This window comes from Sarcophilus harrisii, chromosome 1 (assembly GCF_902635505.1).
Source record: "Sarcophilus harrisii chromosome 1, mSarHar1.11, whole genome shotgun sequence".
Taxonomy (NCBI): Eukaryota; Metazoa; Chordata; class Mammalia; order Dasyuromorphia; family Dasyuridae; genus Sarcophilus; species Sarcophilus harrisii.
The window spans coordinates 19,772,643-19,798,697 of NC_045426.1; the positions used below are offsets into that span (position 1 = coordinate 19,772,643).

At 34.1% G+C, this 26,055-nt stretch overlaps 1 protein-coding gene across 6 annotated transcripts in view; it reads right to left on the reverse strand.

Moving 5' to 3' along the window:
* C1H3orf67 (chromosome 1 C3orf67 homolog) overlaps positions 1-26,055 on the reverse strand; it is a 196,915-nt gene that overhangs the window by 84,883 nt on the left and 85,977 nt on the right. For 4 of the 6 annotated variants that reach the window (XR_004232115.1, XR_004232116.1, XM_031953419.1 and 1 more), the window contains exons 8-12: positions 13,084-13,220; positions 11,571-11,724; positions 7,537-7,653; positions 6,140-6,271; positions 3,452-3,786 (exon numbers count right to left, since the gene is read on the reverse strand). Coding sequence is in view for 3 of the 6 variants with exons in the window: in XM_031953419.1 (XP_031809279.1) it covers positions 3,452-3,786; positions 6,140-6,271; positions 7,537-7,653; positions 11,571-11,724; positions 13,084-13,220 (875 nt within the window). In the remaining 3 variants the exon portion in view is untranslated. Of the gene's footprint in view, positions 1-3,451; positions 3,787-6,139; positions 6,272-7,536; positions 7,654-11,570; positions 11,725-13,083; positions 13,221-21,175; positions 21,226-26,055 lie in introns of those variants that run through there. The other 2 variants (XM_031953437.1, XR_004232117.1) reach the window with 2 other exon arrangements.

Sequence of the window (26,055 nt, forward strand, 5' to 3'; positions counted from 1 at the left end):
TCCCTCCAGATGAAAGCAAGATTCCCTGTGACTGGATCATGGGTTTGGTTAGAGAGCTCCTGAACTCAGAGAAAAGAGCTGGGCCCTTTTGGCCTGCCTGCCCACACATGAGTCCCCAGGGGCCCCCGTCCTCATCTGTCAGTGTCCATGTCCATCTCCCACATGTCTGCTCTCCGATGCGTTCTTCTCCTCAGTTCCGGCCAAGCCTCAACATGTTTCTCCTCTGCTCTTCCCTTTAAGGCCCACAGCCCCTTCTTGTTTCTCTCCTTCCCCATGTCCATGAGATGAACATTATATAAAAAACACTCTGTACAGGGATCTTCAGAATAGTCTACTTATGTAAGTGAGAACTGCCTATTGTTATTTTTAATAATTCATTTTTGTAGGAAAAATAAATTTCTAGCATTAAGAATCATAAAGCAGTTTTGAAAGTAAATTAATTTTAAAATAGAAAAATAAAGGCTACTATAAGGTGGGAAGCTCTTAGAAACATGTTTTCAAATAAATTCATTTGATTTTAATGAGTTTAAAAAAATCTTTCCATAAACATAATTGACATTTAAAAATTTGTATTCTGGACTTGGAGCCAAGATGGGGGAGTAAAAGCAGGAATTTGCCCTACAGCTGCCTAAACCACTCTAAATTCCTTGAAATGATGACTTTAAACAAACTTTGGAACAGCAGAACACCCCAAAAGACAGAGCAGAACATTTTCTAACCCAAGGCAACTTAGGTGCTCAGCAGACAGAGCCTGTGACACCAGGATAGGGGAGCAGGTCCCGCCCCCACCCCAAGCAGGACTCAGCACCCTGGGTCTCACAGCCAGTGGGGGTTGGAGGACACCCCAATAGCTCCATGAGGGCTTGTGGTCAGGTCCCTGAACATAGAGCCCTGCTTTAACAAGGAGCTAAAAGAAGAATAACAGGGAAGGAAAATGAGGGGACAACAGAAACAGTTTGCAATAAATGCAATAAAGCAAAATCAAAACAAGGAAAAAAAATCTCATTGGAAAAATGATTTATCTGGAAAATATATCCAGGATTGATAATTTTAAAATTATTGGTCTACCACAAAATCATGGTTAAAAAAAAAGAGCCTGGAAATCATCTTTTAAAAAATTATCAAAGAAAACTGTCCTGATATTCTAGCACCACAGGGCAAAATATAGATTGAAAGAATATACTGTTCAATTCCTGAAAGAGATCCCAAATGAAAACTCCTAGGATTATTATAGCCAAATTCTGGAACTTCCAGGTCAAGAAGAAAATATTGCAAGCATCCAAAAAGAAACAATTCGAGTATAGTGGAACCACATCAGGATAACACTAGATCCAGCAACTTCTACATTAAAAGACTGGAGGGCTTGGAATATGATATTCCTGAGAGAAATAGAGAGAAATGATTCTCTTTTTCTTTTTTTTTCTACCCAGCAAAACTGAGTATAATCCTTCAGAGGAAAAGATGGACATTCAATGAAATGAGATTTTCAAGCATTTATGATGAAAAGGCCAGAGATGAAAGGAAACTCTGATTTTCAAATATAGAACTCAGGAAAAGCATAAAGAGGTAATCAGAAAAGTGACAAGCATAAGGGACTTAATAAGGTTTATCTGTTTACATTCCTACATGGGAGGATGATACTTATACTCATTAGGACATTATGATGGCGGTTAGAGTATAAATACATTCAGAGGGCACAGGTGTGAGCTGAATAATATATTTTTTAAAATGATGAAATTAAAGGGTGAGAGAGGAATGTCCTCGGAGGAAGGGAAAGGGAAAAGTGGAATGGTACAAATAATCTGCCATTAAAAAGAGGCAAGAAAAAGCTTTTATAGTGGAAAGTTAGGGGGAGGAGAGGGCGAGTGAGTGAGTCTTACTCTCATCAGAATTGTTTCAAAGAGGAGATAACACACATACTCAATAGGAGTATAGAAATCTCTCTTACCCTGGGAGAAAATAGGAGAGGAATGGAATATGGGAAAGAGGGAGTATGATACAGGAGAAGGAATAGTGAGGGCAGGAGTGGTCAGTAGCAAAACAGTTTTGAGGATGAATAGGGTAAAAGGAGTGAGAAAATAGAATAAATGAGGGGAAACAGAGTTAGCAATAGTAATTATAAAAAGAATATTGAAGCAAATTTCTCTGACAAGGTCTCATTTTTCAAATACAGAGGTAAATTCATAAAAAATAAGGGCCTTGGCCCAATTAATAAATAATCAAAAGATATGATCTATGCCCAAAGGGATATAAATTCATGCATATCCTTCTACTTAACAATACCACTACTGGGCATGAATACCAAAGAGATTAAAAAGAGGAAAAGGACCTATATGTATACAAATAATTGTAGCAGCTCTCTTCTCAGGGCAAATAATTGGAAATCAAGGGCAGGACCAACAATTGGGGAATGGTTGAATAAACTGTGGTATGTGATCACCATGAAATATTATTGTTCTATGGGAAATGATGAGCAGGATGCTCTCAGAAAAAAAAAAAAAACATAGAAAGTCCTCCATGAACTCAAGGAAAGTGAAATGTAATATATATATATAAAATATTACCAATGTTCTGGGATGACCAGCTGTAAATGACTTTGTTATTCTCAGCAGTACAATGATTCACGACTACTGAAGGATTTATGATGAAAAATTCTATCCATACCCAGAGAAGGAATTGTGTCTGAATACACACTGAAGTATATTTTCTCTCTCTATTTTTCTTGAGGATTTGTTTTTAAAATTAGGGTGGGAGACCTATGTTTTCTTTTATAACAAGACCTTTATGGAAATGTTTTACATCATTTCACACATAAGTTTTTAAATGGGGTTTGAGGGTAGGGATAAGGGAGAGAATGTGGAATTCAAAAGTTTTAAAAACAAATGCAAAATATTGTTTTAAATGTAAGTGGAGAAAATATTAAATAAAATATATAAGGAAAAATAAAAATTTGTATTTTGAATGAATCTAAAATAAACAACATACTATACTAATTCATAATTCATTACCTAAACCTTAATTGTTTTACCTCAGAGAGAGAAAATAAGGAGCCCAAACAGGTCTAAAGTGAAACAAGGAAAACAAAGTAAGATGCCCTCAAAACTCACTAAACTTAGTAATGCAATGTAACAGCCTCAGAGGGAAAAAAACCCAATATTTTTGAAAGGTTTTTATCAGTCTTATCAAATAAATCAGCTAGATTTTATTTTTTATTCTGAGATGAAGATTAAAATGTAAAAACCGCTTCTATAACTGAAAACTAAATATAGTGAAAGCTAATAAAAAAATTAGCAACAGTTACCATAACAAGATGTAACTATTGATGGAGATTCCAACTGGCTGCATTTTTATAAATAGCAGGCAAGTTTTCCCTGCATCCCCCTGATCTGGTGCTAAGCTAACGAGAGAGTGGTGGCTGCTCTACTTCCAAGTCACTCACAAAGCTGTGTACCTCTTCACTGCTGTCGCCTCCACAAAAATCATCTTCCAACTGGGCTCCTCTCCTCCTCCCTCTGTCATTCTCGTTGAAATCCAAAAGAAGGGAGCACTCTTCTGCAAATGCAGGCTGACATCTTCCATGAGGCAAGGACCTTGGCCTTGAGGAGAAGGTGAAAATCTCATTTGGAATACTCTGGCTTTCTTCTCCCTGATGGCTATTTTCACTTTCTTTGCTGTTTTCTGGCATCTGGTGTGAATGATCGCAGGAATCATCTTCAAGGGTTATGGATTGTTTGCTGGAGTACAAATGAAAATGATCTCCATAATTTTCAGGAAAAACCCACTCATCTGACAGTAGGGAAGATAAATGAAGATAGCAATTAGCAGACTGTTTGATAAAAATAAAATGTGACTTTAGCTGAGGGGTCTGAGAATAACACCCTGTATTAGTGAACTATGGATGAACCGACATGACAACAGTTTATGCATTCTCAACTGGAAAAATAAACATGTATAATGATCCTGTCAACCATGTGGAATGGTGCCAGGTATTTAACCAACAGGTCAATGTCACTGATGACAAGCAATTAATTCCTTATTCTTGTTCAATTAAGAGAAGAAAAAGTGATCAAGAAATTCAGTGATCACTCAAACAGTGATCACCTGTATTACCCAAGAGGCGTACAGAGAACAGTCCCAGTTGGAATCAGAAGCCATGGGCACTAGTGCCCAGCATGGCCCCTAATGCTCCCTTCTCATCTCTGACCCTCACTGTCTGTCAGGACGAGTCGGGCCATTCTCTAAGACACTGAGGGCCAGAGAAGGCACTCGAGAGCTCCTGTTTCTCTATATCAGGGACGCCTCAGGTCTCTTCTCAGTCCCTGTCTTTCTAGTTCTAGAGAGTTTCAAGCTCATCAAAGACTCCCTTCACTATAACTATGTCTGGAGTAAAGATGATAAACTTGACAGAGGAAGAAGTTGAAGTTAAATGGATGTTGATGGTCACTGAGCAAACAAACTCCCCTTTCTTTGGCTAAAGTAATGTAATATTAGAAATGATGGAAAAGACAGAGAGAGGTGCTCTCTCATCGGGTTCCCTGCTGCTTGCTATGGAGGCCGGTGCAATGTTTCCCCTTCAAATTGGGGAAGTCAGTTCAGCGTGAACATTTCAATCCCTGACATGGACCACAAGAAGACAGAACTAACTGGGAATGTGAGAATGCAGCCGAGATGAGGCAAGGGAGAAGCTGTCTAGGCTGGGTTACCCTGTTTATCTGTGACCCAGAGATTCATCAGAAAAAGCATTTTTCAAAGAAATGGAAACCTCCATCTCAGTGTCTTTTTGAATGATTCTGGGTATTCTGAAGGTGCTAAAAAAATGCTTCTTTGCTGACATACAAAAATAAATATCACAAAAATCATATAATATCAAATTGATATCTAAAATGGGTACTATAAACAAAGAATAGAGACAAGGATCAGAAAGTTCACTATGGATTCACTGATACAAGGAGCTCAATGCAGGTTGATACCTTCTCTGCATCTCAGAGAATGGCCTGGGGCTCTAGGCACTGAGAAGGTACAGACTTGGGTCACAAGAGTAGTTAAGAGGCAGGACTTGAATTCAGGTCTTCCCAACTTTGAGGCTGGCTCTCTATCAACTATACCATGCTGCCAAAATCACTGGCAAAACTTAAAGGATAATATAATAAGAATAGTGCTTAATAAAATTAAATAATTCTGGGGACCTAGTGCCAAAGGTAACACTTGACTAATAAAAATTTTGAAAAATTTTTTAAAAAGTTATTTTCCAAATTCTATTATCTGACTATAACATTATTCAAGAATTTTATTTTTACCCCAATTATTTCCATATCAATTGTAATGAATAATTTGGTGTATTTTCTTAGGAAAATATGTAAATTACTATGTAATCACAATATTGCAGCAAACAAGATAAATACAAGAATGATCACCTAAACATCTAATTAGTTTTCCCTACACAGTCAGATTTATGCTAGAGACTCTAATTGCGCCTAACATTTTAATGAAGGTTTCAACATTGCATAAATAAGACTGACAAACTACAAACAATATTCATTCGTTTTCTTTTTTCCTTTGCTCAAAAACAATTTGCCTTTCTAAAAGTACTGCACACCTGCTAAATAAGATATGTGGATGTATCCTGTCACAGATCTCAGCCATGTTTGTTACACAACAGAATGGCAGAAAAAGAATAATAGATAATCTTTTGAAAGAGTGATAGGATTGAATGAAAAATATCAGAAAATTCTACAATTTTAGTATTTATTTTGAATAGGCCAACAAGATACTGTTTGGTTTATGCTAACATGTCATGGCAATGGGCAAGAATGTGTCTACTGCAGAAAGTTATTTCTGTCCTAGAAAATGGAATTTACAAAAAAAAATAGTGTTAGATGACATCCATTTTCCCCTAGAGGATAACAGAAATATCAGAAGGTCTGGAGCTAGAAGGAACTGGAGAGATCATCTACAAAACCCATTTTGCAGATAAAGAACAGGCCCAGAATTGTTATGTAACTAATCTTGGATCACATAGTAGTAAGAGACACTGGATTTAAGTTCAGCTCCTGTGATTTCAAATTCACTTAACTTCCACCAAACTACAAAGCAATATCCTGCTGCCTTTTAGTAGATATGACAGAATGGAGGCTCTTACCTGTCTGATATGGAGAGAGTTGCTGATGACTGGTGGCATTCAATGTCACTGCGCTGTTCATTCTTTGATGGGACACAGTGGTGAGCTTAGCTGGTGTCATATCTTCATTATGGCTGTTTCCTGAAGAGCTCCCTTGATGGGAATAAATATTTTCCAGAATCTTCAACTCTACTCAATAAACATTTACTAAGTCCCTACAATATGAAAGGCATATTTCCCCTGAAATCTGTAAAAGCTGCAGATTGCTTAATAATAATCTAAAATTATTTCAGAATGGGTAATTTTGTAATTAAGTAATGATTGCAGAGTAATTTTATAGAATCTTTCTTTTTTTCTTTCATAGGTTATGTTAAAATCAAATGAATCATTTCAAGTAGATTCTTTTTTCTAATTTTTTAAACTGATAAACATTCATAAGAACTGAAAACATTTGTCATTAATAATACCAAAAATGGTGCTTCAAAAAGGTATCAAATTCTATTTCTTTGGGGCCATGAAAATAGTATAAATTTATGATTTATAATTTACAGCTATTTCCAAGCTATAGTTTCTGAGCAATTTCTGTCTCATGAAGATGGTTACAGAAAATTCTAGGATTGACTTTGTTGTTCACTGCCTTTAAAAGTCTGATGAAAGAGGCAAGGTAGAGTTAAGATTTTTGAGTACCAACTCTACATTATTCAAGCAAGTGTAGTATAAGACTATGTGTGTGCACGTGTGTCTTGACTTTTGCTTTAAATATTTTAGTTTGACACTGAACAAGGGAAACAATAACATTGGTGCTTAATACAAGGCCTGGCCCATAGCAGTAACATATTAAATGTACTTTCCTCTCTTCCATCCTTTTAATAATAGCGCATTTATATAGTGCTTTAAGGTTTGCAAAGTCCTTAAGAAATATTACCTCATTTGATTTAAGATCAACTCTGGGGATGAGGAAACAAAGGCAAACAGAGTCTTCCTGCCTCCAGTTTTGATAGTCTATCCATTGAGCTACTAATGGCTAAATGGCAGTATGTGCTGACAGGCAGAGAAAAGGCATGACCTCTGCTTTGGAAAAGGAGAGAAAAAGTTTTAAAAAAATGGTGGGGATCCATCCACAGAGACTTCAATACAGCCTCTGGGCAGCACCTTCACATATGTAACACTGTTAGTCCTGCTGGAGGTCTGCTTGGCTTCGCATCTGGAAAGCGCAAAGCTCTGTTTCTGAACCACTCAAATCTCTGCTAGCCCTCCAAAGCAATTCTTTAGGAGGTCTGATTTCCCTAATCCCTCTAGACAGACATTCATATCATCAGTGAATTGATTCATAATCCTTTAGATTCTACAGCACACACATAAAGTCTATTGCTTTGAGTAAACTACAGATATGAGATAAGGTCACATTGGAGCCTTACCACTGCGGGTCTCTGTTCTGTCTCTGCTGGTGCTTTTTAGCCGTAATCTTCGTCTACTGTTAGTCTTATCTGCGGATGGTTCTGGAGGGGGACGTGGATGCATAACATGGGAATCAGCTGTACCATTACCATATCAATGAAGACAAAGCAAAAATATAGGATACAATGAGAATTTGAGATAATCCAGCACATGACACAATTACAGCTACAAAAGGGTACTAACAGATTTACTTTTCAAATATTCTCAAAAAAAATTTTTTTCTCCTGTAAGATATATTTGAAGGAGCACAATTCAGTCCTGGATAAGAAATGAGTTTTCATTCCTTAATTCTGAAATGTCTCTATAAGGAGAATTATTACCATGTGTATTTCTACAGAAAATGCATAGTGTCAGAATATGTAAATCAATACATTTCAATGGATTTGTCATCTCATACGTGGCACCTCTCCGCCACAAGTGAAACCCATCTATGCATTTGATCCCTGAGTAATTCTTCTATAGAAAATCCACCTAATGTGCTGAAGACATTGCATGCTTTTTATATCAGAAGTATATGGGATGGAGTATTTGGGAAGCCCATCTGTTATCCTTGATTTATGTCATGTGACTGTGTCTACTAATTTTCTGATCATACATTACCTCAATATCCCCTATGTCACTTCTTGGGCATAGATCATGCTGGAAATATGCAGCAACTAACTTGAATCTAGCATACATCTCTCCATTGCTTGGAAAGTGGGGAATTCCACAATGAAACAGCAGAATACTAGTGTTGAAAAATGGATTTTTTGCACCATGAAGCAAATTAGGAAAAACACTGCATAATTTCAAATGTAATACATGATCCTCTCTTTCTCCTATTCAAATCTGTTTGACATACTATGTCAAATGCATCTACTGATGTATCAGCTCAATGGACTTCTATCTTACTTTGTTATCATAATCTAGACAATAGGCATTTCCATTTTTTCCTTTAAAAATTTCTTTTCAATAATGAACTTAGTAATCACTAAGAAATATGAATGTTTTTTATATAGGGAATAGAAAAGGGGATTGTATATGGGGAGGGATTGAATTTGAAACTCAGAAATTTTAAATTTGGAACTTAAAATCTTATACAAATGAATGCTTGAAAACAGTTTTTCCATGTATTTGAAAATATGAAAAAGTTTAAAATTGCTTTTACATGTAATTGAGAAAAAATAAAATATTAAATGTGCTAAGAAAAAAAATACTAGTCATTATGCAAATTGTTCCTTTGATTCTGTTCATTTCACTTTGTACCAGTTCATATAAAGTTTTCCCTAGTTTCTGTGAATTTGTAATTCTCAAAATTTCTTCTGATGTATTAATAGTACATTAAATAGATATAGTAGAGTTTACTATTTCCCAGTTGATAGTTTATCATTTCCCAGTTGATAAGCAACTTTGGTTTCTAATTCTTTGCTACCACAAAAAGTTCTGCTGAAAATGTTTTTGCTTATATGAGTGACAGTAGACATTTTTCATCCATTTAGTTTTTCCCACATTGATTGCACAATGTCTAGCACTTAGTAGGCACTTAATGCTTCTGGCTTGATTCTTAGGTCACTTGCTTTAAAATAATTACAGATCTCACTGGAAAAGTCCCATATTATTCTGGGGCCTAAGTTATCCAGCATAAATTTATTTACAAACAGTCCTCTATGACAGTGGTTATTAACATCTCTGACAAGCATGCATCACTCTATTTCATGCCTAATTTGATATAATCATTTTATCACTGAACAGTGATACAACTGTCAAAAATTCTGCATATTCCTAAAATATGCAAGAAAAAACCTTTGTATTTTGCTTAACTGATTTCTCCTTTTTCCTTTTCCTCTTTTTTGGTAATCAACAAAAAAATAAACACAAGAGGAAACTTTATTCTTCTGACCCTTTTGTCAATTGGTTTTCAATAGAATGCCATTTACAAAAAGTTTCATTTCAAGCTTTCACTGCAGATATATGCAGATCATTCTCATAATGATTTGTACAAAAACAAGAAAAGTAGGCACTTGGCAAATTAATACAGAAGTCAGCTCATAATTTTTTTTAAAATTTTAATATCATTTGAATTTTTCTCCATTCTTGAAATATCTTTGTAAAACCAATTCTTTCAAGACTGTCTTCTGCAGAATGGATTTCCTCAGCATGTACTTAGCTTGACCCACACATGCTTCTCAATTCTGTCTTTTTTAATGACATTCTTACGTTTTAGGATTGATGCATTACAAAAATGGTGTCTTCTCCATCCCTGACAGTGATAACAGATTGTGAGAGAAACAATGACAAATTCTTTGTCTTGAGAGTCTGCTTGTCCTCCTGCCACCAGCATTCACAGCTGAATGCTCTTGGGCTGAGGGGGCCCCTTCTGTTCCATGCTGAGCTCTCTGTAGACACGTTCCTAGTCAATGCTTATCACCACTGTATGAGCTAATATTGTCCAACCTCCTCTGTGGAGTTGACAAATAAGTGTGTGTTGAATGCTGCTTCTGGCTGCCACTTGTCTAGGTTTGGCAAAGAGATGGGGGTGATCTAGCGAGGGGGTTCTTGAGCTCTCTCAGCTTTCCCTCTGCAGCAACAACTTCACATTTGCAAAAGTTCTAATTTTTTTTTTTCTTTCAAGGATCACATGAATAGGTCAGATTAAAATTGCTGCAATTTTTCACTATGCTATCTTCTCATCTTTAACCTTTCTTCTAAACTGATGTTGATTTTTGCCTCTGTCCTAACCAGCTGATACTCTCACGACACAAAAGAAGATGATTCTGAAATGACTCCCTTACACATAATGGTAATGCTATAGATTTCAAAAGCACATGAAAATACCACAGAAAAGGATGTTTCAATTGAGATACTATTCTAAAGACAGGTTTCACCCATGAATTATAATATTCCTAATATTTTATGGTAATGAAAGAAATCATAAGGTTTAGGGATACTATTTTTGTCCAACTATATTACTTTGGGAATATGGTAAAAATATTAACAACAATAGCATTAACAGTCAAAATTTAAATGGAACTATACAATTGCAAAGAATTTTATAGCTATTCTCTCATTTAGTTTTTATAACAAACCTAGTGGGTAGGTGCTACTGTTACCTCCATTTCATGGATGAGAAAACTAAGGCAAGTAAGCTAAATGATTGTTTTTCAGGGTCATAAACTATTTAAAGTAGGATATGAATTCAAATCTTTCTGACTTCAAGCCCAATGCTCTCCACTGTATCACCTTGCTGTCTCTAGCAATTAGCATGCATAAAGAGGTCTGCCAAATTCCTTCTGAATCTTAATTTTATGTTCCATAATAAAATATTCAAAATAAACTTCTTTTTTGATTATTTGATATTGGAAGTTTAAATCAGTATTAGAAGGAATTAGAAGAACGTTCATAATATAACAGGATTTTAAAGAAATTAAAATTTGTATATTAATTTTCATCATCACTTTCTAATTACATACAATATCTGTTTTATATAGAATATCATTTGTAATGAAATTGGTTGCTAATTAGATCCAAATGCTGCAAAATATCAGTTTCACCTAAGATAATAAAATTTTAGGAAGAAATTTCAAAAATTTGTGGCCCTTTTAAAAAATAAAAAATATTATTTTTAAGAATCTTAAAATAACAAATAATGAAACTTCCTTAAACTCTGAGTAGCTTTTTAGTAGTATGAATTGTTATACTGTTGTGCTTTTTAAAAAAAAAATCAATCATCAAGTTTTGGTGATTTTTTAAAAAAGCAGCAATTTGTTCTCATTTAGAATTTTTATTCCAAAGGCAAGATCTTCAAATAGGAAAATTGAAAACAAAACACAAAAATCACTTACAGTAATGACTATGTGCATCATTAAGAATTCTAAACATGTTTCTATAATAGTTCCCTACTCTTTTCAATATAATACTTGGATTTATTTCTTAACAAAAGAACAGGTCTACTATTGACCATTATGATATTGTGACTACTGACATTATGAATTAATCTTTATAAATTAATTCTTACCATTAATTGGTGTAATTTGTTTTTCCAGATGAATATTTTCTTTGTCTCCTTGCTCTTCTGACTCATATAACTGTAGGCTTGACATTTCTGACCGGTTGGTACATTTTACTATGGTATGCTGTTGGCAATTTCTGCTACTTCTGGATTTTACAATCTATAAGAAAAGATAAATCATCAGAGACTGTCAAATTAAATAGTTGATTAAATCTATTTTACCTTCCCAGAATATATTTTTAAAGGATATTTGTTTTTAAAAGAACTTGGAGAGAAAAACAAAACAATCACTTAGGATTAAGATTATACATACAGAAATGGAAAAGACCTTCTATCATCTAATCTTTCCTCCATATTTTACTTATGATAAAATGGGAATCTTTGGGAGGTGGATGACTTTGCCAAGATCATACATTCTGTATTAGGGGAAGGATCTGAAGGCAGGACCTTTGATAAAATAATGAGAGTTCTTCCCACATCTAGATGTAGATCTCAAGTAAGTAGAAAAAAAGCCTCCTTACTCAAAGCTCATTTTGTAACCTTGGGACTTTCCAAGGAGGCAATGAATTTGTAGATATGTTTAAGAAGGATTTATGGGGATTTTCAGAGTCTGAATTATTTTACCTGCTACATATATTTCATTTATGAAAGCACAAGTTATCCTCAATAGTAGAAAACGGAGGACAAGGTTTTTTTTTTAATGTATTTCATTATTGGAAGAGTTAAGGAAGGCTACAAAATTAAGTAAAGTTAAAATACTGTATATAAATAGGAAGAAAAAAACACACAGAAATGAAAATAAAAATGTACTTCTTTCCTTTTAAAAGGTAGAAACTTCAAAAATCACTCAGGTTTATAATTTTTCATATGCAAGACTTTCAGAAGAAATACAAATCATAATGTTCAAGAATTTGCTCATTTACCAACTGGTGATGTCTAATCCAGTTTTAAAGTAAAAGAAAGAACATATCAACAGGTGGAGTCTTATCTTTGAATTTCTGCCTATTTATGCATGAAAAACATCATCTAAAGTTTATTTTGAGCTATTGACATCTATTGAATTCACTGATTTATTCTTATCACATTTATTAAGTCCCTACTGTGTGCCAAGCTCTTTAGTAGGTGATGAGGGAAACAAAACATTTAGGAAAAAAACATGACTGTTCACCTCATTGAGATTTCCATCTAGAGTGCAAAGAGAAATATTACACAATTTTATATATTATAAAAATATTGGAGTTGCAAAAAAGTGAAAAGTGAGATTAAAGGGGGAAGATCTTTAAGCATATGGGTTATTCATATATGTGAGTCTGTATGTAAATGAGCTCTGACCCATTATAACAAACCAGGAGATCAGTAAATGAATAGTAAATATGAAGGGAATAGGACATCTTTTCTCTTCCTTTGTATTTTTCTCAAAATATCACGGGCATATTATAGTTGGCTTTTCAGTACCAGAACAAAGCATCACCACACCATGTCATCCATGTTTAGACAGATTTCTGAACAATACCCGTACCTCTCCAGATGTTCTTATGCTATTTCTTCTACCAGATGGTGGAGGTGGTCCAAGTACTTTAGATCCAAATGCAATGTGAGAAACATCTTGATTCTTACTGTTTCGTGCACTGCCTGATCCTCTGTTAATAAACTGATCTGTTGGAGTTGTTTTGTTTTTTGAAAAAATGAAAATTATTAATTAACAAATAAGAATTATCAATTCCATATTACTCAACATTTTCATTCCTGTAATAAGTTAAATATATTGAAAATAACATTAAAACTATTTCCTATTAGGGCAGTTTCTCTATAAGTATCTTTTCACAAGAACTCAAAATTCTAAATTTCCCTAAGTCACTTAATATAAATTCCAGTTTGGAATCACCAAAAATCTTTTGAGTCTTAGAGAGGGCTGACAGTAAAAACAAATTATATTCACCAAAATTACAAGCCACTTAAAAAACATAAATGATAGTAACAATATGAGATGTTATAAAGCTACATTGCTGAAAAAGTGCTAAGTGTTATGAAATCAGAAGGGAATGAGGAGTAAGCTAGGAAAACTTGTGCAGACGACAGCTTTAGTAATAGGGCTACAAAAGTTTGTATAAGGAGAAAAGGTGTTTGAATACATTTAGGATGGACATAACAAAAGACACAACCTATTTGATGGATCTGTCATATTAATGGCATGAGAGCTCATGTTACTGACACAGATTATAATTCTGCATACCAGTGCTTGGCTATTCTCTAGCCCTTCTAGAAATCCTGAACAGAGGCCTGAGGCCACACAAAGGGAGATATTGTTGGTTTCCTTCATTCTCCTCGTGGCCTATTCCCAACTTTCTGGACTCTTCTGGTTGAACACATCTCAAATTTTTTTACAACTTAGTGTTGTTACATGTTAAAGTTTATGCTCTATCATATCTTTTTGAGGACATTTAAAAAAATTACAAATTGTTTTAATTTTTATGAGATTGTGGTATCTTATGACTCATAATCACAAACCATTACTGAAAAAAAAATGAACATATTTAATAAGATAGATTTTGGCAGAAGCAAGGTATTTGTGAACCTTAAAAGTCCTTGGAAATAATATAGGTGTGATATAGAATGAAATTCTCCTTATGTTTAATTCTGAGGCTAAGACCTATTACTAATATTCTGATTTAATAGGCTTCCCATTTAACATTTAATATGTCATAAGCTAGGCAATATTCAGTTTTTATACCAGGACAAAACATCCTTAACTTCATAGTACAAGTTCAACTACTAATGGTTTAGACCAAGGTGCAGTGGTTTTTCAAGTTGCAATAAGTTTCGATCCCTTTCCAAATGCATTCCAACTATGATTTTCTTTTCTAGTTTAAAGATATCTTGAAGTAGAAATCAGTCATTAAAAATTGAGAAAATAATCTGATTCTAGAGTTTTACACATAAAGTGAATATGTGTAAATTTACTCATAATCCAGAAAAACAATGGTCACTATAATTTTGAATAATAATCAAGGGTAAAAAAGAAACACTTTTAAAACTAGGGTCTCTAATTCTAAATTGTTGTAAAGACATAACTTTATGTTACACACACTCACACACTATTTTGGGTACAGTAGAATTTGTGTGTATATGTGTGTGTGTGTGTGTATGTGTGTAACATAAAGTTATGTCTTTATTCACAATATTCATGATCAACAATAAAAAAATCCATCATGTAAATCACTTCAATATTATAAGAAAATTCAAGTCATTCGTCATTTTGGTCATGATTGTTTGTGATGGAGGAGGGGATCTTGGTTTCTCAGTAAACTAAGACACTGTTTTAAATTTTATAAGGATATCCTTTGTTGCTTATTTTCTTACAGCTTCATTTTTTAAGAGCTGCTAAGATTTTATGACTTTGCTAAGGGTGAAGACCCAGAAAGTCTGGTAAGTCCCCAAATGACTTTATAGGTGAGAATTTACAAGTTCTTTGTAACTTTTTCCAAAAACCTATTATTATTGTTATCCTTATCAGTTTTAAAGCAAACTATACCCACACAAAATATCTAAGGCATTTTTTTTAACCATAACAAAAGAATCTATTAATGATAATTTAATTTCACAGCATTTAGATTAAAAAGGGAATTACTCTTCTAATGATATAATTGTATCCTGATAGGTACCATAGTTTGAAAAATTAACATTTTTTCTATTATTGTTACCCCAAAATCACAATTCAAGAAATTGTAAGCATTATATTAATATAAAACAGTATCATGGATTTTAAACATATGCACCACAACTTTTGCCAGTCACTAATTTAGTTGAATGCAATTCTAAATTATCTTACAATCATTTTCATCTATCAATTTTGACATTCTATACTAGTTGCATTTGGAAAAAAATAGAGTAATTATGACCCAGTTACACTTATAAAAGTGACGGAAAGCATTACCATTCAGTGCACATATAAACTGTGAATAATAATTTTCCCAATTAATTTATCAAAGTAAATTAGACAATTTTGAGTTTAAGGTATTTAGTATGTCAAACATTTCTAGTAATTGCACTATGATTTAATATATTTATAATTCTTATTCTTACAGCTTACAAATATTTTAACTCCATGCCAAGTTTAAATATATTCTCCATCATGGTCTGTTTTACTTATAGAGGGCCAAATGTCCTAAGAGGAAAAATACAACCTCTTTTAAATGAGGTCGTATTATAATTTTGTTTAGAACACTCAATCAAAACAAGTCTAGTTTGGATTTAGTTGTAAATGGCACCATATAAAGTCTCAAGTTTTCCAAGGGCCATTCATTACCCCCACTTCAAATTATAGATGCCCCCCCTACCTTCTGTAAGTCTACTGCCAAAGATTGAAGTGGCAATTTTGTATTTTAAAATCTCCATTTCAAGTACATTTTTCTGCTCTCCTGAAATATGGCTATTGCAAATCTAACCTTTTTTTTACATAAAAATCATGAATGTATATTCCCCACATAAAAGTTGGAACATACTCTTCTGCTGGGATTCAAGGGGAACCCCCAAAATGTTGTGGCTCCAGACAGATGATATGAGGTATCCCAAAAGAATTTGTAGACTCTCGAACTCATATTCAAGTCAAGGGGTAAAGTTTATTATAACTGTAATGCAAATTAAAGTGGGCTAATTTCAAAAGAAGTTAGCAAAGGAGCAGGAGCAAGAAACTAAATTTACAGGGAAAAGTGAGAAAGACCAGGTGCTCCTAACATGGCTTAGAGGGAGAGCTGAGGAGCGGTCAGGTTCTGACTTTGTGTGTAGAGCTCCCCCCTTCCAAGCTTTGTCTTGAGACCTGTCTGTAGGTCAAGTGGCAGATCCCCATTTTGTTCTGTGCTTGTGTTAACTTAAACACCTCATTATTGTTGCTCATCAGTTATCCCTGACCAAAAACAAGCTGTTTTATGGCAGGCAGTGATATTTGTGGCCTCAGCTTCCTGGTCAGAGTAAACAAGGGCAGGATGGCCCAGAGGGAGAAATACATCACTTCCAATTACATTATTCACAAAGCCAGGGGCCTTAGGGTTATTGCTACCTTCTTCCTAAGAGCTGTATCACTTCTACCGGTCCTTCAAAGACAGAATTTTAAAATGTAGGTTTCTATATTCAAGTAATTCCATGCTGCAAATATAGTTCTTTAAATAATTCACAGTAAATGTTGTAACTAGATAAAATCCTGAGGATTTTAAATTGTGCTCATGATTCTAGATATTTTGCCATATCACGAAGAATACTGAAATCAATGAAATAAAATGCTGGGATCATCAGAAATTTCAAAACTATTTCTAACCAGCATTTCTCCAAATTTACAGGCACAGAATTCTTCCTAAACTCTTAATCTTATACTTCTTAATCAAAAAACTCACTGGGAAGGTAAAGCATTCATCTAACATTAAATATGCTTATTCTCAAATTACTTGATTTAAACAAGTCTCTTTCCTTCCAAGGTAGAAGGAAGATTTGATAAGTGGGTGGTTCTTAAACATGTGATCAATTTATAAATTGCAGATTGCAAAATGGTTTTTGTTTGTTTCCCTCACTTTTATACTTCACTAGATAAAACTTGTAAATTGATTTCTCTTTTGTTTATTCTTTAGCCAATGAAATCACCCTTTTCGTTTGCCCAATAAATCTGTCATTCTCCAATGAGAAAGAAGTGTACTGTTTGTGTGGAAAAAAAAGTTCTTGGGGTTACAATCCCCCAAACCCACCAGATATTTATAAAACCTATCCAAATCTCATTTTCACCATGATTTTCTGAAATGCATTATAAAAATTATATTCTTTTCCTTGTTGGTTCAAAATGAAGTCTCTAATTAGTTTTCAATAATATAAATTGCTAAAACGGGGATTTATCTCTCTCTGCATCTCCAACTCTGCCAGAATTAGGAACACAAAGAAAGATGAGACTATAGCTTTTTGAAAGTTTTAAAACATTCTGTAAATAAAAGTTCTTGCCTTTTTATAAAACTTGTTTCCCATGGAAAATTCAGAGGGTCAGTAGAAATACTTTTTTTTTTTTAGAAAGTAAGTTTAGTGTAAGAATTATATTAATTATGGATATCAGGGAAAACAGACTTGAATCTTAAGTTTCAAGTTGAACCTAAGCCTATGTAATATTTCAAAACCAAAAGATTCTCTCCTGTGTCAAGAATATTGTATTTTGGCTTTTAATACAATCCATACTTGATACTGGTTATTAAAAAAATTTTTTTCCCCCACCATACCAGAATTCCTTTATCAGGAAGAATAATTTGGCTTCCAAATCCACAGGCATTGCCACAAAACAAAATTACTATAACTAGACTAGAATGACCAGAATTGAGGGAATCTATGATAGATCACGGCTACTGCAGTGAGATTTATATCAGTGAAAGGGATCAAATTGATCCCTTGAGATTTACATAAGATGAGACCAGACAGGATCTCCCAGCAATTTAGACAGGAAGGGTAGGCAAGACAGCTTAGTCGTTATAAATAACTACACAAAGAGATAAGTCACTTGCTTAGTTGCCTTCAGAAAATGACAAAGTTTTCAGCCAAAGCCTTTGCTTTCCAATCCCAATTACTCTGCTCCTCAGGGTGTCAAGGTCGCTAGTTGGCTGCTCACCCCAGAGTCCAGTGGTTTATGCCTAATAGATTGTTCAGGCACAAAAGAAACAGGCAATACAGACAAGTACACAGATCTGTCTCTGATTTCCTAGCTAGGGCTGAATCTTTTCCAGTGAGTTGATTTTTTTTCCTTTTCACAAATCTCCCTAGGTAAAATCTACCTTGTATGTGCTGAAGAGCTACCAGCTAAGATCCAACTTGGTCTGTCCCCTCTGAGTTGTAAGTAATTGAGATAGAAATTATATGAGGGCATAATAAAGGGACTGCTCTCAATTTCCCACATCAATGACACAGAGATACAAGCTGCAGTTTTAATGCCCTCAGAGCAGAGGATACACAGAACATTTCCCAGTCAGTGAGTTCAGAACAATTTTCTATAGAATGTGAATACATAAACAGGATGGGTGCAATGGAATCGTACAAAAGGAAGATCCATGTCAGGAAACAAGTAACAGAAAGGGAAGGGAAGGATGTCTGCATAAGGAAGGTCGGGAAGCTAACTAGTCCAAACTAGAGATGAAGTTTCTATCCCAAGCCTGATTCTGCAGACTTCAGCAGGTGTGTCACCTGCTTGCTTCCAGCAATTCAATGTATTAACATAAAAAAGCAGTCGACAGTCTGCTTATTCTTTTTTTCATATTTTCAATGAAGAAACCCTTTGATACAGGGCATTTTCATAAAGATTTAAAAGAAAGAAGGCAGGCATATGGGGCTAACTGCTGACACCTTTCAATTTCTTTTGAAAGAAAGCACCCTGAGTTGCAATTCATATTTTGCATTAAAAATTTGCCTTGTTTTCAATAATCCCAAACTGCTTCCTGACACACAACAAAATTTCCTTTAATACCAACATTTCCCCTATGATAATACTATATTATTTTTGATTCATGGAATACATTGCAGATGACCTAAAGGACAAAGGACAGATGTATGGTTAAAGCATATTTCTTTCAATTTAATTTAAAAAAATTATATGCATGAAAATTGTGATTATGATGAAATGTAGACTGACAGTCCAAAGGCTGCAGACTACTATCCACAAAACATAAAAGACTTAGAAAAAGTGCTCTAATACCTAGGAGTAATCCTCTAGAAAAAATGAATAACAAAGAGCTGAAAAACATTAGATAGGATGAAGAGTGGACAAGTTATGTTCTATCTTGATTATACTGATGAAAAAAAATTAACATCCATTCTCTTTTCCAATATTTTAGAAAATTTCCTTTTTTCAGCTATTTTTAAGATTTAACACCGAGAACCCTTTAAAACTCTGTCACTGCCTGAATAGCTGGTCAAACCAATGCCTTCTTTGTGAAGTTAGGGGTGCTGAGTTTGTTCAGCCTCACAAACAAAAAGGAGAATTATTGGGGTATGTAGGAAGAGGAAGGGAAGAGAGTAGAGATATGGATGAAAGAGGAGAAATAACAGACTTGAGAGAAAGGGAACCAGAAACCCAGGTAGTACTAAGGCCTTTCTTCGGAGAATTCATCCAGGAAAGGAATCTCAAAATCAAGAGACTGAGGACGGCCTCAGCACATCCTTAGTCATTTGTGCAGTAGTGGAAGAGGGAGAGACTAACGAATGAGGAGGGAATCCAGAGGTAGTGATGGAGAATATTAGAGAAAGGCTGACAAACTAAAAATTCAACAGAGAAAAAGCCTCCATAAAAACCTAGATCACAACTTCATAAAATAGTAGAGAAAATCTTAAAAAGAAAAGGAAGAATAAGAAAAACCAAAAGTATGTATATTATAAAGGAAAATTTACAATTCACAATTGCCCAGTGAAATATGTAACCTTCAGAATTCTCCAGAAATCATGGGAAAATAGTTAAGAAAATTCAGAATGGTTCAAAAAACAAAAAGAAAACTTTTTAAAAACTATTAAATTTAGGTTGGAAAACAGAGCTCTCAATACAGAATTTAAAGACACAAACAGCAAGTAAGTAAATACAACAAATAATAAAGTAATAATTTATTAGGCTCCTACTATGTCAGGCATTGTGCTCAATTGACACTTTAAAAATATCAATTCATTTGACCCTCACAACAACCTCTGGGAGGTAGATGCTATTATTACTCCTATTTTACAGAAGAAGAAATTAAGACAAATAGGGATGAAAGAATTGCCCAGGGCAACACAATAAGTATCTGAGATCAGATCTGAATTAAAGACTTCCTAATTCCACCAAGTTCAGTATTCTATCCACTGCTCTACCTCGCAATGAGAAAGTAGGAATAATTGAATATCAGGTACAGTATTTCTTTATAAAAGCAGATTCTCAAATTTGAAATATGAATATATTGAGAAACAGGAAAATTTGGTAGAAAAAGCAGTAATTTTCTTTTAAAAATCTGTGAATTCGCTTTTAGCCAAAGCTATTGATTGACCTTCAATTTGGCATTTAGAGATATACAAAAAGAATCATAGATTTCTAAAATCACCATCAGAAATAAAAAAAACCTGAATATAATACTCTGGTAAATAACCCCCCAAAATTACTTAGGACTTCTGAAAATAGATCAAAAAGCCTTATGTTTAAATCTAAAAATCATAGCCTGAAATATTATTCCAAATAAATCTTCCTGAATACCTTCTGACATACATTCCTCTAGTTAGAGAATAAAATCCTACTAAATATTAGTTCTACGTTTAGGCTAGATATATTTTTATGTGCACTTGTCTCTTCTATTAGAATGTGTCTTGAGAGTAGTATTATACCAATGCCTAGGATGTCAGAGTCCAAGAGCCCAGAGCAAGACTAGTCTGTCTTGAAGAACAAGAAAGAATGAATTGTGATTTCACTGGGACTGGGATCTCCCCACTGAACAAACTCCCTCTTCCAACACAGGCTGAAGCTGTCCCTACACTTACAGTTCTAGAGAAGTAGAGGCAGCCTGGCAGCTGCCTGGATTTTGAGTCAGGAGCCATGAGGTCCAAACCTGACTCGGATACATACCTCTAGGCACAGCACTTACGTCATAAGGTTGTTGTAAGGATCAAACAAGTATATATAAGTAAAGTCCTTCTGTAAAACAAAGCACAATATAAATGCTGCTTACTATGACTGCAATTACTGCTATTATTACTTTAGGGCCTGTGACCCGACAAGGCCCACACCAATATGTGTTAGAGGCACTCTTGAACCCAGTTTTTCCTGATTTGTTCACTATCCACTCTGATCAGGTTAATTAATTTATAATAATGAAGATGATAGCTAGCATTTGCCATGCACTTTGAAGGATGCAACAACCCAAGGTAGGTATTGTTATTATCCCCATTTTAACATATGTGTAAACTGAGGCAGAAGTTAAGTGACTTGCTCAGGGTCATACAACTACAAAGTCTTCCCAACTCCTGGTTCAGTGCTTTTCACATTGTACCAACTGGCTGCTTCTAATCAGGAGACCAACCCAAAAAACACACAAAAGAAAAAAACAGAGTGGATGAACAATGCCTATTTTCCATGCTATCCTACACTGTCAGAAGGTCAGTGCACTGACCAAGCTCAGAAATTCTGCTATCTTAGGCTGGCATTTAGGATAGATGATGAGTTAGAACCTGAGTGGAAGAGTAGGCCAGAGAAAGATGTTTCAATTACTTCCAGGTATTCTCTAGAACAAAAATAATCTCTTTCATTTAAATGTTTGATATTGGTTATCAATTTTGGAACACCATAATCTTCCTAAGACTTAAAGTTACATGTGATCCAAAGGTCAGGGGAAGAAACACATCTATATCCAAGAAATGAAAGAAATCATTCAAAAAATGTACAATAAGAAATGGGGATCAGTTGGTTATATAATAAGAGCAATGCATAAAATATTGATAGCCTGAATACTGCAATAAGACCCACCCAATGGAAAAAGACCAAGAGAAAGATTGTCTGGGGAGATAATCTGAGGAGGAACCATAGAAGAACATGGAAGAGATTGAAAATATATGGACGACGTACATTTGGCACCAATGGAAGCCATGTACATGTTAAGGAGATTGCAGAACCATTGCAGTATCAAAGAAGTATATAAATACATATGGAGTTAGGTTATTATCATCATAAAATTGTTAAGAGTTAATATCGTTTGATCCTTTAAGAAAATTCAAATCAAAATAAAAAGCTTAACTGACAGTTTCTAAGTCATTAAACTTATAATAACAAAAAATTTTAGGTGGAAAATCTATCACTTTTTGGATTCTGGAAAGAATGGAAATTAGTATTCAAAATAACAAACTTAAAAATTGAGATCAGATTAAATTAATGCTCTAGGCATTTCATTTTCTCAAGTTTGCTGAAAATAAACTTAGTGTAGGTCAAAGATGTTACCATTAATTATTTGACTACTTTTTGGAGGGGTACATGCTTTCACAGTTAAATGATAAAACCTAAGGGCCTATATTCTAATTGTCTTTTGAAAAAAATAAACATTAATTTCTGTCTCAAGATACAATGTTCTAATTATTTTATTCATTTAAATTTCTAGGGTTTTCAAAGCTTAACCTATAAAATCTGCTGAATGTTCAACTTTAATCACTAAGGGGGTCATGCTTTCAGCTTCTTTGTGCTATCTGACAATAAAGTCAGTATTAAATGTGACATTAGATGTTTGGCTTTGAATTTGAATATTTTCATATGCTAACTCAGAAAGCTCGACTAAATGAATGGCACTAGATAATAGAAATCTATTTCCACCTCTGACACTTATTTACAATGTAACTTTGGAAAATTACTTAACCAAGACTTTCATCCTTTCATATATCAAATAAGTATGTTAAGACCTCTTCATATAATTAGCAGAATTCTACGAGTATAATTCAAATGGTTGCAATGAGAATTAATGGGGTAGTAATCTAAAGGCCAGAACAGATAGAATAGGAAAAATAATGGCCTTTCCTATGAGATAATACAGAGCATTGAGATAGTCTCATAGGGAAAGCCAAGTCGTAAGGGGAGAGGGATAAGGAAAGGAAATGGGAAACCAAGAGGCAGAAGGGAAGAGAGTATGAGAAAAGGCCGAGTGCAGAGATGAAGGTCTGAGTGGGAAACAGAAGGAACATTGCTGGACTTAGAGCAGAAGACCAGGATGAAGTGAAAGGCTGGACAGGAGAGATCCATTTTGGGAAGGGAACACCTACACGAGATGCTGGAATGCTACAAAGGATAAGACTGCAAGGGACTGAACATGTGGGCCAAATGTAGGAGGGCCCCAGGTGGGGAGTCTGAGGACCTGGGAGTGACGTGGTACCCTTGACAGGGAGAGCCAAGTTCAGGAAAGTATACAAGAGAAAACCTTGAGTATAATTTTGTACATAATGAGTTTGAGATGGTCAAAGAAAACCAATATTTGAATAAAGAGGGAGCAGCCTTTAGTGAGTTTAATCTCTCAAATTTCAGCAAAATTTCTAACTAAATATCATCAATAATTATATTTTGGCTCTCCTGAGATTCACTTTGGATGCCTCATCATAGCATCGAGATAACCCAAGGTTCTCCAAAGCTTTCCTAAGAAGGGCTTCGGGATTTGTCAGCAGGGTGTAGTGACGGACTGCACACCTGCCATTCAAGGAGATAAACCTGTAACTAAATTCGGTTGGAAAAATCAAAGTTCTAGAAAATCAAATCATAAAAAGTAAGGATGAAGGGATATTTAAACAGTCACTAACATGAATTTTTATCCAACTACCTAGATAATTCTTTAAGGAGCATATCCCAGGATGGCCACAGAGTAATGATTTTGGGGATACATAGTAACTTTGTATCAAAGGAGGGTATCTCCAAATTTACAAAACTATACAATTTTGAAGTGTTTTTAATGAGAAGAATTAATTCTTCATACTTCAAAATTTTATAGCTTTGTAAACTTGGAGATACCCTCCTTTGACACAAGTATCTTATGCTCATTTATGAGTTCTGGCCAACCCTGAGAGGTACAGTTTTAGAACCTTGAATTTCCCTGACATAATCTGGGATTTCTTTCCATGACATTTTCAAACATTAATATGTAAATATAAAAGATAAATTGATCCTATAAAACGATTACTAACTATGAAAAATTCAATTAAAAGTTATATAACTAAAATAGTGTTTGAAAGTTAAGTATTTGATAAACTTAAGCAAAAAGTTTTTTTATAAGTATTTTAGAACATAGCTGCTGGATTTCACTTATTTTTAAAATGAAGATTAATGCCCATTTAAAAAAAAAGATTTATTTTATCTCTTCATTCGAGTTCAACTTTATCCTTTTAATTTTGTCACATTTATTTTTGATTTTTTTAAGTATTGTGCTTTCCACTTAACAGTGTTGTAGACATTGTGGACATTTCCCCTCCCTGGTTCTGCTCACTTCATTCTGCATCATAAGACATCTTTCCAGGCTTCTTTGTTTTCATCACATACATAATTTCTTACATTATAGTAATCTCATTATAACAATGAATAACAATTGGTTTAACTATTCCCCAATAAATGGGGAATATACTTTGTTTCTTATTCGTAGCTATAAATATTTTGAGTTATTTTGAAGATATTTTTCTCATCAGTATACACACACACACACACACAGAGGCTTCCTTGGGGTTTGAAACCAGTAATGGTATCTCTGTTACAAAGATTCAAAATGATCAAAATGAACATTTTAGTCACCTTATTTGAAAATTTCAGATTATTTTCAAAAATGGTTATGTCATTCCACAGCTTCAACAACAATGTACTAGTGTAGTTCTCTTTCTAACAACACAGATTGTTGCCATTTTGGGGGGGGATCATTTCTGCCAATGTGAAAGATGTAAGGTGAAACTTCAGTTGTTTTAATTTTCATAGTGATCTGGAGCATTTTATGTGGTTATGAATACTGTGCAGTATTATTTTTGAGAACTATCTGTTCTATCTCTTGATCATTTTATCTACTAAAAAGTTATTAATCACATACATATTGTTTAAATATCTTAGATAACAAATCTTTGTTCCATTTGACCACTTCCCTTCTTATCCTATGTGCATAAATGTCTGAGTAAGATTTCATTTTCAAGTAATATTATCTATTTTATCTTTTACAATTGACCCTATCTCATTTCGTTAAGAATATATCTTCTACCTATAGCTGTGAGAAGTATATATCTGAATTTCTTTTAATTTTAAATTGTGTGAACATCAGTAATAAGGTCACATATCCATTTAAAATGTATTATGGTGTAAGCTGTTAGTCTTAAGGCTAATTGCTGCCAAATTGCTTTCCAGTTTTCCCTTAATTTTTTTTTTTATCCAAAATGATTATTATCAAATGCGTGATTTCTCTCAAAATTTAAACTCCTTTATATAGTCTGTTTCAGTGACCTATTTTCCAATTTTTTTTTATATTGGCATAGCCTAGTCACGACCAATGAAGACTCATTGAGCCATCTAGCTTGTTTTTTAGTTCTTTTAAGGAACATCTTGTAACTGGGTGTATACAAGTCTTTTGTGTGCTTTGTGAGGCTGATCTCCAGATGTTTTATGCATTTCATAGTTATTTGGAATGGGATTTCTTTTCTATTATTTCTTTATATGCTTTGTCATTCTTAATCGGAAATGCTCCAAATTTTGGAATATTTTATACTTTGCAACTTTCTTGAAGCTATTAATTATCTTAATTAGCATCTTTGCGGATTTCCTGGGATTTTCCAAGTAAAATATCTTATTACCAGCAAATAGGGACAAGTTTCTTTCTTTTTTAACTTATGGTTTATTCCTGTAATTCCTCTTTTGACTCATTGCTATTGTTAGCATTTCCGGATTTATATCAAATATTACTGGAAAAAGTAGGTATCATTGCTTCACTCCCATAATTACTGAAATAACTATTATATTGTTACTGCCTACAAT